This window comes from Mytilus galloprovincialis, chromosome 4, assembly GCF_965363235.1.
Source record: "Mytilus galloprovincialis chromosome 4, xbMytGall1.hap1.1, whole genome shotgun sequence".
Lineage (NCBI taxonomy): Eukaryota > Metazoa > Mollusca > Bivalvia > Mytilida > Mytilidae > Mytilus > Mytilus galloprovincialis.
This window is the reverse complement of record NC_134841.1, coordinates 21,357,025-21,371,675: the sequence shown is the minus strand read 5'-3', so window position 1 is coordinate 21,371,675 and position 14,651 is coordinate 21,357,025. Positions and strand designations below refer to the sequence as shown.

The 14,651-nt window shown below is 31.2% G+C and overlaps 1 protein-coding gene across 2 annotated transcripts; it reads right to left on the bottom strand.

Annotated features, from left to right (window-relative positions):
* Positions 1-371: 371 nt before the first annotated feature.
* LOC143071616 (lysosomal acid glucosylceramidase-like) lies at positions 372-14,541 on the bottom strand. 2 transcript variants are annotated; one of them, XR_012976927.1, is made up of 11 exons: positions 14,443-14,541; positions 10,597-10,803; positions 10,147-10,287; positions 9,242-9,384; positions 8,804-8,976; positions 7,688-7,925; positions 6,023-6,250; positions 4,087-4,250; positions 3,411-3,518; positions 2,620-2,787; positions 372-2,586 (listed from the first exon to the last, which is right to left on the bottom strand). XR_012976927.1 is itself a non-coding variant. In XM_076246035.1 (10 exons), the coding sequence occupies exons 1-10, from the start codon at positions 14,516-14,518 to the stop codon at positions 2,682-2,684; spliced, it is 1,584 nt and encodes a 527-aa protein (XP_076102150.1). In that variant the 5' UTR covers positions 14,519-14,541; the 3' UTR covers positions 372-2,681. The 2 variants fall into 2 exon arrangements, 1 of the variants encoding a protein (XP_076102150.1); XM_076246035.1 differs by having other exon boundaries at positions 372-2,787.
* Positions 14,542-14,651: the final 110 nt, after the last annotated feature.

The following is a 14,651-nucleotide window of genomic DNA, read 5'->3' as shown; positions in this document are numbered from 1 at the left end:
TTCTCCAGCAGTTTGTAAAAAATTCTGACCTGTTGAACAATTCGAATAAAACAATTTACAGTTTGTTCTGAATTTTTGAAGTACTGCAATAGGTTTCAAGCAACACTTTCAATTAAGTCACAGTAATATTCTATCAATTCATGAATTAAAATTTTAAAATGTATAAATAAAAAAACTAAGATACGAAACTCTGGGGAAAATTCAAAACTGAAAGTCTCTAATCAAATAGCAGAATCAAAAGCTGAAACACATCCAATGAATGGATAACAACTGCCATATTCCTGACTTGGTACAGGTATTTTATGCTATATGTAATGTCAGTATCGAAGTCCTGACTAACTGAGATGATAAGGTACATGGAAACAAGAATAGGATTTTTCAATTCTTTTTTTATTCAACATCATTATAATTAACAGCAACAAATTATCAAAATCATGTAAATTAGCATACAAAATAAATTATACATTATAAAAATATTGCACATTTTTATTAAGAATAGAAATATTAAGATCCTTTTATGCATAAAATATTGCACAAAAGGTTACAATTCTGTTATAAAAGCATTAAGTTTAAAGGCAGTGGCAGATCCAGAAATTTTCATAAGTGGGGGCCCGCTCCAGTCATGCTTCAGTGATTCCCTATATAAGCAACAAAATTTTTTCCAAAAAAGGGGCCAGGCCCCCTGGGTCCCCTTAATCCGCCTCTGATGAAAGGTCTTCAGAAATGAAAATGAAGCATGGCTTGAATTACCACGACTACAGGACAATATCCACACTTTGAAAACCATAATACTTTTCTTCCCAAATCACTGTTTATGTAGTCATTGGTCTACAAAAGTATTAGAGAGTCTGACTAACAAGTCCATACTTTTCATGAGTTTAATTTTGCAAAATTTATGTAGACATTTCCACTAAACAAATGAGGTTGTTCACAAAAGGGTTCTTACATGGAACATATATTCTATAAAAATTCCATTTTTTGTAAAACTGTATAAATGTAAAAAAAATAGGTAACAATAACTTGTAAATAAAAAATTAACATATTCTGGCAAATAGGAAATTGAAGGTATAACTGTCAATGTGTACTTGTGGAGACCAGATAGAAGCTAATTATCATTTCTAATATGTTTGACCATTTTACATTTATCAGAGATAGAATTCTTTCGAAAACTAGGGATATCTAACAATCTCAATCTTGTCCTACTACAGGATTGCTTGTAAACAAATATTGAGGAAAACACTGAGATCATATGTCTAGAAAATTATTTAAGAAACTGGATGGTTTTGATTATATCTGATGTAATAATAAAACTGTATAAAATAAGTCTATAACCATATTTTACCACTTTTCAATCTTAATAAAAGACACAGTCTTGATGAGAGACAAATATAACATCTAATAAAAAAAAAACGAAATGTTAGCATCTTTCTGCAAATATATTCATTAATATTTTATTTCATTTTTTTTTTATTAATACTTATGTTATAAAAATGTATTAAATGTGCATTTTCAGGAGCAAACTATTTATTTTGTTTTGTTTCAACCTAAATTTTGCCCTAGAAAACAATATTTACTTTTATCATATGACTATAAATTTTCTGTTTTCTCATTAACTAAAAGCATAGGAAATCCTCTTTGATAAAACATTATATTCATCACAGAAAAATTCATGGGAGGTTAAAATAAGATTTGGAACAAAATCCCCCATGTTCCTTAATATATTATAGATATTCCAAGGCAATGTCAAATACCTACGTTAATGACATCAAGTAAATTCCTGGGTTTTTTTTCTCTTCTTCCTTTTTTTGTGTATTTTTTTATTGAATATTTCAACTTATGAAAGTTAGTAACTGCAAAACCAGATGATATATTTAGTATAATAACAGGGAGCAGTTTTAAAAGTATCTTACGCAAATACTAGAAAATTGAAAAATGATAAAAAGTCATAAAAAAATAACAATTGTTGACTTTTGATTTCAGTGGACACAATAAGATATGAAAATCACCCTCAACCGATGGCCTCAGTGAATTATATATCTCTGGGTTAATAAATCATTCTATCAAAAGTCAATAATTGTATAATATTATTTAACAAAGTTATTGCTATGATGTTTATACCATTTAAAAGAAGTGCTATTACAGATTTATTAGGGTTCCAGGGATTGTCTAATGTTTTGCAGAAGAAACTTTACAATGCATTTGTTAATGAAGTGTTTGGCTAACTTGAGTGCCTTCCATGCACCTATCCTTAATCAAATTATATTCTATACCAAAAATAAGTCAGATGTAGGAAGTTTTCTACCTATGGAAGACAAATTGTTTTTTAGACTTTTTCATATTTCTTTTAATCATGTACATTTTTCTATCTATTTTTAAAAAACAATTAATCAAATGTCTCATTGAAAATGGAGAAATTCTTAATTACCAGTTTCATTCAAATCAATATGAAAAGAATCAAAACTGCATATGAAAGTCAATCTTCAGGCAAGATAAAACTGGCCTTGGGTATAAGAGATGTGACCTTTGAATTTAGGTTAAAAATACATACATGTAGGTATAACTACAGTGAGACAATAAGAAGGTGACCTGACAGACAGGTGTTTGCTACATAGAAGTGACCTTAACAGCAGGTTTGGCTGTGTGTTTAAAATGAAAGCCAGGGTCCTTTTCAAATTAAAAATCTATTCAGACCAATACAAATATGTCTGAATAGAAAATGGAGGAATTTTCTGATTAATATAACCATTATCTTCAGCAGCAATTGTCATCATCGTCTCTTTATAATCCCTGCAATAAACAAAATAAAGTAACATCATTGAATGTCATTTCACTCGTTTTCATCAGCTAAAAAAGTAACAAAAGATTTCAATCCTGGTTTATACTGTAGTTTTTTACTAGAACTTTTATTCCTTCATTTTAATTAGACATATTGTAAATCAAATGCTGTAAGCATATAGTTCTTTCAAAAATCAATAATGAAGATGCTTTATGAATCTGATTCAAATTCAACTTTATTGCCCTTATAATGATGAAGCTCAAAATAGTAATTTACTTTAGCAGCTCATTCCAACCACTGAGTACATAGTGAGTGTCCCTTGGCGGTTTAAAACAAAAATTGAATATGAAATAAAGAGATGCTTTACAAATGACAGAGAGAACCTTTTTCTGGCCCTGAACTCTTTCATTGTGGAAGAAATCATTTGTGTAAAAAGTCAATAATAGGTTTTCAGAAGCTTTTATTTCTCCTTAAACAAACACATTAGTGTGAAGGAGAAATACACTATTGCAACATACATTTTTATTACTTGAATGAAAATATTCAAACCTATACTCTATGGATCAGAGGACATGAGAGTTAACCTCTCTTAGATCAACATTTAGAATTTAAAATTTGTAAAATTCATCAATACCTGTTTAATACAATCACAACAATACCATTATCAGGACGTTGAACAGCCACACATTCTAATGATCCACAAGATGCTTCTATTCTTACTGAGCCTTCAGGTATAAATTTACTGAAAACAAAATCATTTCTTTTTTAAATCCACAATGCCTTCAATGTTAACATTATATGTAATAAATAGTAACTATAAGTGAATACACAAGCATTTGTCTCTATAATTCTTTTAAAATGAACGAGTATACCTTAAAACTGTCAAGGAATAGAAGTCTACAACTGACAATACATTGCTTTTCAGTTTAAAAAAAAACATTAAACAGATATACTTATACTCATTCAAATGCATGATTACCAAATGCATCAATGGATATGTAGTCCAAAATGTATATAGGTCACCCTTATGAATAAAGAAAAGTGACTTAATAAGGTTCAAACCACATAGTTTTACAGCAATGGTATAAGAGGAGAATGGCCTTAAAAATCAGATTGTCCATTTATTTATTTTCTTAAGTTTGACTGTACTTAATCACTAAAAATATATTGTCTGGATCCCTTTCTTTAACAAAAGTCATTCAAATACTTCTACTTTCCGATATACAAGCTTGTTATATAATATAAAACATTCATTTACAACAAGTTTTTATTGGATGGGTATTTGTTGAAAACTTTTTCAAAATACAAACCTAAAATGTGCCATTGCATAGAACATGGGTTGTTTATAAAACTCGTCTTTGGCAGCATTGACAATGACTGGACTGTCAACAAAATTCTTCACCCAGTTTGGTCCACCTTTCATATCTAAAGCTATATTCCAATCTGTCCATCCTGTTACCCAGTGATTCAAATCCTGTTTAAATACAAACCAAAAAAACATGAATTTATTATAAAAAAAATCTTATTTTCATGTTAAAAATCTCTCTCACTAAATGAAAGCATCTTGTAACAGACAATTGTTGCAGGCTCATGTTAAAAGTTATTTTCCTTATTGATGTTTCCCATGACTTTATTTTAACCAGACTAGCATACATACAGTGTCTTTACAATTTTGTAATAGTTATTTTGTTGTTTCCAGTAAACAAGAGAATGAAAGCAACTGTGGTAGAAAAATTTATTCTTATCAGGCACACCCATTGTTTTATACCCATTTAAGTCAGAAGTGTGTTTAAAAGTCTATTAAAACTAGTTCAAGCCAAGTTAAATATACATATACACATGTATTACCAAAAGAGACATATTTTCATTTTACTTTGTACATAAAGAAATTAATTTAACTGTAATATAAGGCTCTGTATACAAAGGGAGGTAATTCAATAGTTTTTCTGTCATAGTGTATGCAATGTGACTTATCCATTTTCTACACAGCTTTCAAATCTGTCAATTATGATATTATATTTAGTGTATATGGAAATCATTAACTATTGAAACAGAGAAATGTTTCCCCTTATGTTATTATAATAGTATAATTTTATGTTGAAATTAAAATTGCAATACTTTATCATGTAAACTTTGCAGAACATTCAAATTCAATGCCCTATAAGACAAGTGAATGTACAGGGTTAAATAGCCTTCCTGGGAACAGTAAATATCTGAATACAACTGCATACTAAATACTATTGACTCCTCATATAACTTATATGAGGAGTCAATGGGTGCAATCAACAGTTTTTTTCTATGACGTCACATTTTGAGGGACCATGCATAAGATACCCTTAGTGGTGGACTGATTAATAAAGATACTTGTATAACACTAGATATCACTGGAATCAGAATGTTCTCTCATTTATAAAAATAAAAATAATGTGCACTTTTAATATATTAAAAACATTCCATCCAATGAACATGGGGAAAAAAGGCCTAATTTTAACATAAAAAACTTGAAACCAGGTCATGGGCACAGCCATGAAGACATGATCCATGCACTTTTGTCATAATCAAAACTGTATGAAATTTGTAGGTTTTTACATGGCCTTTCAAAAAAATCTTGTTTCAGGGTACGGTCTCCTGCTCCGAAAAGAGCTACAGTGGCTGCAAATAAGTTTTCAATTTTCACTGCCAAAAAAACAGGATGTTTACAGTGTTGTCTCCCCTCAAAACATGTATATTTAATATAAGTTTTAAAATTATTTCAATAATTCAATCTGTTTTAATTGAAAGCTAATTAACTGGTTTTTACAATCAAATACAAAAAACATGATACTTTTTCACCAATTGAGTAAATAAACAGGGATTTCCCTCCATGGGTATTTTTAGTCAAGGAATAACCCCTAGTTTTTTTTTATACAAACTGTTTATAGCACCCAATTGTATTTAGTATGCAGTTGTATTCAAATAATAAGCAGTTCCATTTAAACTAAGATAAACACAAACTTTTACACTAACAGTATAAAAAGACTTAGTGTGCCATTAATACCTTTACAACTTTAAAGCCAAATAGGTTCTGCAATTTATAGAGAATTAACATCAATAATAGTGAATAATATAAAGGATTAGTGTAATGAAGTTTTTCTCAAATTGGCTTGGTGAATTTAAACAAGTGTTTGGGTTTTTTTAAATGCCTACAGATTCGGACATTAAATGATGTCAACATCAATCTGAAAGAAATCTTAAAATCTGACTAACCTGAATTATATCATGAGCATATCTCTGTGCTCGCGCCCAATCACCCAATAGAACAGGAGGGATCGGTAACAAAGGAATATGTTCTGCACAGGCTTCAGTACCAAATATAAAGAAGTCTGGGTTGTTTTTATGTGTGAGATCTAATGATCCAACTGGAGCCAAAGCATCTAAATACCAATGGACAGCTACACCAGATATGTACTGCCTCGCACCAGGATCACTTAATACCTGGAAATCATAACAATTTGTAAATAATATTGATGAAAATAAAAACTTAGATAACATGTATAATATCATGGGCATTTTATATGTGTGTCCATTACCAGTCCCCAAGATATTTGACAATACAATTTGATATATTTTTTATTCCCATAAATTTAAATATTGTAAAAATCGTTTATTTTTCAGTTCTTATGATGTCTTATTTTGTTCGTTTCAAATATAAACTAACTATAACCAAAAGGGAGGTAATTTACCAAAATTAAAACAAAATTTTGGTTGGGTCTGGGTTTTTTTTGTAGGTGAAAAAACTTATATAATTTGTTTCGATACATATATATTTTTATTTAAAGTTCCATGGAACATGTATTACTATCATCAGTGTAATACCAGTGATTGAAATTTACAACATACTTGCTGTCACCATAAAGTGATTTTTTTGTTGGAGCTAAACTTTAGGTAGCAATAAACAGTTAGGAAAAAATACTAAAATTTGCCCTTATGAATTTTACCATCCCCTTTTCTTTATTCTTGCAATATCAAGCTTACTGTTTGTGTCACATATGGGCATATGTATGTAATCAGAATCTTCCATAGATTTTATATCCAGTATATAAAATGGTAAAATATAATTTCTTTTTGGTGCATCCATGGCAACAATCTGCATTTATTTGTTATAAAATATTGCAAAAAGGGGGGAAAGATGTCACATAATTCCCCAAAATTTGGCTAAAAGTAGAATTTCAATCGCTTGGAGTAATACCTTTTCTGAAATTGTGTATATATATCATATATCATTCAGCAAATCCCATGAAAATCATATGCCTTTCATCTCATTTTTTTGTAAAATTGCGTCAAAAACTTCGTGTAGAAAAAGAATGTTTGTAAACAGTACATTAATTTCTGGAACGATGGCCGGTCTAGCTATGAAAATACGGATTGTCAAACAGAAAACAGCCCATAAAATATGTAAAATATAATCTTGATGCACTTACAAACCATCTTTAAAGGCTAATTTAACCCTCATCTGTTTAAAAATGAATTTTATTACACAATGACTTTCCTATTTGAAAAATCCACAGGGGCCAAAATGCGAAACAAAACTCCTAACTGTGTATTGCTACCTTATACTAATGAGTAAAAGTGTGTGTATCTCAAACATATGTCAAACAAAGTCCTGTTTCACAAACAGAGAATTAGAGATAGGCATTGGAAATGAGTAGTTGAAAATAAACAGATTTGATCCATCAAGGTAATGGTATACAATGCAAATAAATTAATGCTTCAGGAGATTTCTTCACTACGGTTTATATTTATACTGAAATTTTCATGAAAAATAACTTTTAAGGTAGATTGGTCACTTGTGAAGAGTTGTCTCACCGGCAATTATACCACATCTTTTGGAATTTAATATAACGATGTATAAGTTTAAAAAGAAAGTCTTACAATATCAGCCCAGTATGGAAGTAAAAGCCTCTGATCATCTAGTACCATAAGTTTAACATCTTTGTAACCACCCTGGTGTAAGGCAGGACCTAAGTCTAACTTAATAAAATCTCTCTGTTGTTGTGGAGTCCAGCCCATTGCTTGAAATGTGAAATTAGCAATGTTACCATCAGTGGGTTCGTTCTGTGCAGTTAGTCCCCATAGTTTTAAACCTTGCTCTCTATATGCATCCAAAAACCTATAAACAGCAGAGAAAATAAAATTTCTGTAATGTTTGTAAATCTTATACGACAAAGTATACATAACTATGTTAAGCCCGTCATACAACTCTTGGGATTTATTTATTTATACTCTCAGGCATTCAAATAGCAATACGACATGGGGACCATAGCATGAAGGTGAAGCCTTTTATTTTTTTCCTCAAAATGAACTTGTGTTTGGACATTGTTCTCTTAATTTAAAACACAAGCACAAAAAAGTGGATCATCTGCTATATGAATTGAAATCATTATTCTTTTCAAAAAAAGAGAGTCACTTTAATCTTTTAATAAACACATCATTCATGTAAAATAACATAAATGGTATCAATTTTTCAGCACCCGATTTGAATTTTGACAATCAATGTCTCTTCAGTGATGCTCCAGGCCAAAATATCTGAAAATCCAAAGCTTATCTAATAGATGAAGAGCATCTAAACCAAAAAGGACAAACAAGCATAGCCAAAGACAGGTAAGGAATCAGAGCTTTGCATGAGGGAGATACATTCCTTAAAAGTAGATAGAAAATCAACTAACATAGAGTTTGACAATTAATCAGTTTTTATAAGTAACCTAAATATCTATCTTGTTTTCCTTATATGGGAATATTTGTATGGATGGAAGATCTTTTATTAGTCTCTGTTTAATTATTTCAACACTTCTTTTGTTTAAGACAGTATGTCTAGTAAAACAAATCTTTGGTAGGTTTTTTTTTGTTATTTTTGTGTTATTGGGCTGCTGTCTCAATTAAGTATACAATGTACCCTAAAACACCTTTATTATTTCATTTTTTGGCATAATCAATGATGATTACATAAACCTATCTAAATACTTCTTAGAAAATTGAAAATAAGCTTACTTGACAAAGTATTGTGCCCAAGATTTATAATAAGAACCACCAGGTTGACCTTTCAATGTCCCTTGACCTGTCATATTATTGTTGGTCTTCATCCATGCTGGTGCACTCCATGGACTACCAAATATCAGTAAGGTCCTGTTACTTAATTCTTGGGCTCTCTTTAGATATGGAACCTGAAAACATTAATCATGTCATTTCAATTCTGTAAAACAAAGTGTTTGATCTATATCTACTGTATTTAGTCAGGAAAATCTGATTTGTAATTTCTTAAAGAAATACTACGTACACAATTTTCATGGGACAGTTAATTCTTTAGAATTTTATTTAGAGAAGCTTAATCTTTAAATTTGAAATATGTGTATCAGATTTAAATTAAATATGCTATCAACACTTTTGCTCATTTACTGTAGGAACACATGACTGAACTTTGAAAAATACCTTGTATTTGAGATCTTCCTTTGCCAATGAAAATTTTGTTTGATTGTAATCTGGTGGACTATCATTATTATCATTGTAAGAGTATGGATGTGTAGAGAAATCACAACTGGCCATTGGAATTCTGGCTATATTATACTCTATCCCTGTAATATAAATTATACCGTTAATGCCATTTTTAAAGAGCATGCAGGCAGAACACGTACTGTTTTTTTTATATTACAGATGGTCTACTAACCTTAATATATATCCTTAACATAAATTGGCAATTCAATACTTTGTTTCATCATTTATTCAAGTCAATTATGCTATTTCGCAAGAATTCTTTTCACAATTAAACTGATATAAGCTTCTGCATTTGAACTCCTAAATGTATTTGTATAGCTTATTCAGTGCTTGATGATAGTTGGCTATAAAGTGATCTGTGGTTGTCAATTTCTGTATCATTTGGTCTCTTTTTTGTCAAGAGTTGTTTCATTGGCAATCATACCACATCTTTATTTTTATACCTTTATTTACAACACTTTATTCTGCATGCTTGGATGACATTATCTCCTGTCGTATTACATTTGTTTTTAGAGAAATATCATATATATTTAGTTAATACTTTACCATCTTTAGAGAAGTATGCTTTTAGGAGATTGTCTCCTGTCTGATTAGATAAGTTTGCTATCTTTATTGCTCACCATCTTTAGAGAAGTATGCTTTGAGGAGATTGTCTCCTGTCTGATTAGATAAGTTTGCTATCTTTATTGCTCACCATCTTTAGAGAAGTATGCTTTTAGGAGATTGTCTCCTGTCTGATTAGATAAGTTTGCTATCTTTATTGCTCACCATCTTTAGAGAAGTATGCTTTTAGGAGATTGTCTCCTGTCTGATTAGATAAGTTTTCTATCTTTATTGCTTACCATCTTTAGAGAAGTATGCTTTTAGGAGATTGTCTCCTGTCTGATTAGATAAACTGGCTATGTTGATACCAGCGGCATCTGTCATTGCACCACCAAACCCAAATATTTTCTGGTAGGTCACATTTTTATCTATTTTGATGACTATATAAAGACAGAAAAAGAATTTAATCAAAATATGTCAAACAAATAAAGGCTGATAGAACTTTACCCAATTAATTAACACAATCACTATCAATGAGATAAAGTATTTGCAAGTTGATCCATTTGTTACATTCGGGCAGTTAAGAATTTAAACTTTTTTGGTCAAACATTTCAGCAAGTTGGTATATAGACAGGACAAAGCAATTAAATATCCACTGTTGTAAACTAACATAATAAATCTTTCAAGTGTTTCCAAATAAATGTTACTATTATATTTTTCACAATTGATTTAGAAATGAAAATACTTACCATTTGACTGGATAGCTGCCATCTCTTCAAAGTAATAAATAATTTGTGTGAGTCGTCCTCCCTGAGCTGCAGACTGGTATTGGGCATAGACAGTTTTTCCACGTTTATATACACCCTCTGGATAATCACAGTAAGATGCATTACACACACACACAAAGGAATTACCACCAAAACTTCTTTGATTGCAAAATGTTGGTAATGTATAACCTTAAAAATAAATGTGCTACAGCATTACAGACAGTAAATAATAACCATTTAATCTTTTGTAGGGTCAAATTGTCTGCAATTCCTTTCGTCAATTGTCAATAATGTGAACCCTGAAATATACAAGGTAAAACATATGACATCATAACACACACAAATAAATTAACACCACTTCTGTTGACAAATTGTAAAATAATGATTTAAGCATTGTGTGTGTTTATACATCTTCCAGTTTTCGCCATTTAATGCTGACTTAAAATTATTCAATTTAGTCTTTGCCGTCACTGTTAAATCTGACAGCTAGGTTATTCCACTGACACAATGACTGATCCACTACTATAATTAAAAAAAAGTATTGAGCATATGTGTCGTTTTACACTGTTTCAGAAACCGTGTTACTTAAAAGGTTTTAAGGTATGATATTAATAGATCATCATGTGCTAAAGTAAATAGGCTCATCCAGTTGATATCATCTATACCATAGTTGGTCATCAGGTGCAAAAAGCATCAATTTTGAACTTCCTGTGTGAGACACTGAAGGGAAGCCCACCCTTCAAGAAAACCGAGTTTCATCTGATTTCAATTTTCTGAGTCTGTACTTAAGCTAAAAATGCCATTTGTGCATGAGAAACATGACAATTAATAGCCTTAGGTTGAGTACTTAAGCTAAAAATGCCATTTGTGCATGAGAAACATGACAATAGATAGCCTTAGGTTGACGGAACATGCATAACTTTCGAAATAAGTATTATAAGATTGACTTCTTAAAGTATGGAACGCCATTGTAGCCAAATAACAGTGGTTTGGGTATGCACGTCATATGACGGTCAGATCATGGTAAGGGTTTAGGTGCAGAGACCAAACACATAGCATGTAGCATATTCCAACATTGCCATTGGACAAACAATTGACTTACCGTAGTCTAAAATCGTTCAACTTGTCAGTTCGTTAGGTATTTGTTTTTGAACTTAACACACGGGAAAACTCCGCATTGACGTCACTAAGCTACTTCCGGCGTAGAAAAACAATGTAGAATACGTTTTTTCTGCACTTTTGAATAAAAATAAAATTTCTGAAGGTAAGTTTTCATTGTTGTTCTCAATTATTGCCAAAAAATGCCAAATTTCTAATGCCCGTTTCAATCCCGACTTCCGAATGTCTAAAACCATTCTAGAACTTCACAAAATCCCACTTCTGGCCTCCATTGCTTTGTGTACATTCCATTCAGCGTCATCAATCTTGTGGCAGGCAATACAGGTCAAGCAAATTGTATTTTTAGGAATTTTAAAATGACATGCTCCTTACGTCTTTCGCGATTTTCCCGCGAAAAAAGCCCAACCAAAATGAAAGGAAAACTAATTGAAAAAACAATGCCACAGGGGCGGATCCAGGATTTTCGGTTAGGGGGGGTGCAAATTTTAATTTTTGCCGAGCGGAGCGAGGCGAAATTTTTTTGGAGATATTAATTTCGAAATTATTGAAATATTCTTTTAGAGAGGGTGCAATGTAGATATCTTGCCAAGCATATTGAGAAATAAATATTTTGTGGTAAAATTAGCGAGAAATTAAAGTTTCAAGCTAAACCCGCACAAATCCACCCCTTACAATCTGCAATCACCTAATTAACAAGAAATCTGCGAGCTTCTATTCATTGACTCAATAATAGCTCACCAACCAATATAAGATTTCGAAAACAAAAGTTTCTACTTTTGCCAGCGATTTTTAATTGCCTTTTCTTAATTTTTCTCTTTTTTTTCCGGAGGTCGTGTCAAACTTTTTATATACATTTTTACCGCAAACCAGTAAAATCCGAATGAGGTCCTTGCGAAGATATGTTTATTTTCGTGGGATCCTATGTAATACGGTAGTACGGGTTGGGGCCTTTACCGTGTATGTATGCTTCGGCAAACTTTACAGGTTGAAAGTGAGAAACATATATTGATATCATACATAGATATTAAATAATGATACAAATTAATAAACTAACTTTCGCTTGAACCAGTATTCCTATATTTCATTAAGAAAGAGTTTAAACAGCACTTTTTCTTGGCAGTGCCATGATGAAATAACCAACCCAACCGCGGGTAGGGCACTTTAGCCTACTTCGTGGGAAAGTGAGGTAGGGGTGTTTTTGAACTTCGATTATCCAAGAAATTGTTTATAAAATCCGCAACTACCCTGTCACAATTGTTTTACTTGAACTGCTAAAAGCCTATGATATTTTTTCACCAAACGCAGTACCGCATTTGACACCTTTCTTTGAAGTATAATATATTTATAGAACTTATAAATAAACCGTAAGTCAGTTTATTAGTAATCACGTTGATTCTGTTAAACTTATTGTTTTATATACTTCTTTGAATATTAAAACAGATGCAATGCGACGACATTGATATTCGTCGTCTGTTCAGATACTTTATTTAGCTAAGGACAACCCATGCTTTGCAAATTTTAGGGGGGCGCACGCCCACCACGCCCCCGCCTAAATCCGCCCCTGGCCCATCCCATAATTTTGTACAGGAATATAGAGTAGGTTAATGAAAAATAATTTACATTAATTTTTCATAGAATTTTCTTTTTATTCATTATAAAAATATCGATATTCTGACCATCATGACTGTAGATAAATATTCATACAGAATTCCATTGATGTCAAAAGGGATGGCAAAAAAAGAGTTTTCCTGTTGAATAAAACCCAAAATTATTGCAAACTATTTTGAAGCAATATCCCACAAAGAAATAACGTAATTGCCGTAGACTGGAAAATCCCCTAATTGACAGTGGAGCAATTTGATTGGGTAGAACGAATTGACATCACGTGATTTTGACGCCATTGAAATTTAAATGTAAACAAACAAGGTCAGAAGGTTCAGTATGGGACAGCATCGTACATTTAGTTACTGACAAATAATTATGAGTTACCAAGCTTGACAATTCTCAGATCTGCAGTGACATCACAACATGTAACTGACCAATCAATGATTAGAATTTGTGTAATGTAAACAATGTTGAGAGGTGATGCGAATAAGAATCATGTAGACTTTCCATAGACTTCAATGCAAATTAATTTAATTGATATATATTGTTACCAGTTGAATATAGTAATTTTACTCTTTTAATATTGTTAAAGACACTATATAGTATCTCCATTTTGATTTTTAACATACTATAACCTCTGGTTAAAAAATAATTGGCAATATAAATAATCAGTAATCACCTTCAAATAGATGAAAAATCTAGAGGATTCCTGTTCGCATCACCCCCTGAAAAATGTAAATGCCAGGATGTCCGGATCTGAGAATGCATGGTAATAAAAAATGAAAGCTAAGTGTACAGAAAAAATAAGAAAAAAATAGCCTTAGGATAACGACTTATCATTACACCTGGATATAAAGAGAAAGAAACATATCTTGATCCATGTAGTCAAAGGAATGATGAATTTATATAAGAGATAATAAAACTGAGAAAGGAAATGGGGAATGTGTCAAAGAGACAACAACCTAACCATTGAGCAGATAAATCTATTTATAAAGTATTTCACTGAAAACAAAGCAAAAGTTCCAATGTCACCGACATTGACAATAATTTCTGACGTAGCAAAATATATATAAATGTATCTATATCTGCGATAAACATAATTACCTAGGCTTAAAATGCTTAAAAGAATGACAAAAACAATCATTTTTTCATTGAGTTCTTGACCACCCATTTTTGTCATCTGCTAAAACATGTAAAACATAAAAAAATAAGTTCAACACATCCCGATAAAACTGTGATCGATAACGAAAGAATGATATAATTCAACGATAGAAAAATCCGTTTTTATAATTCCAAAATTATGAGAACTATTA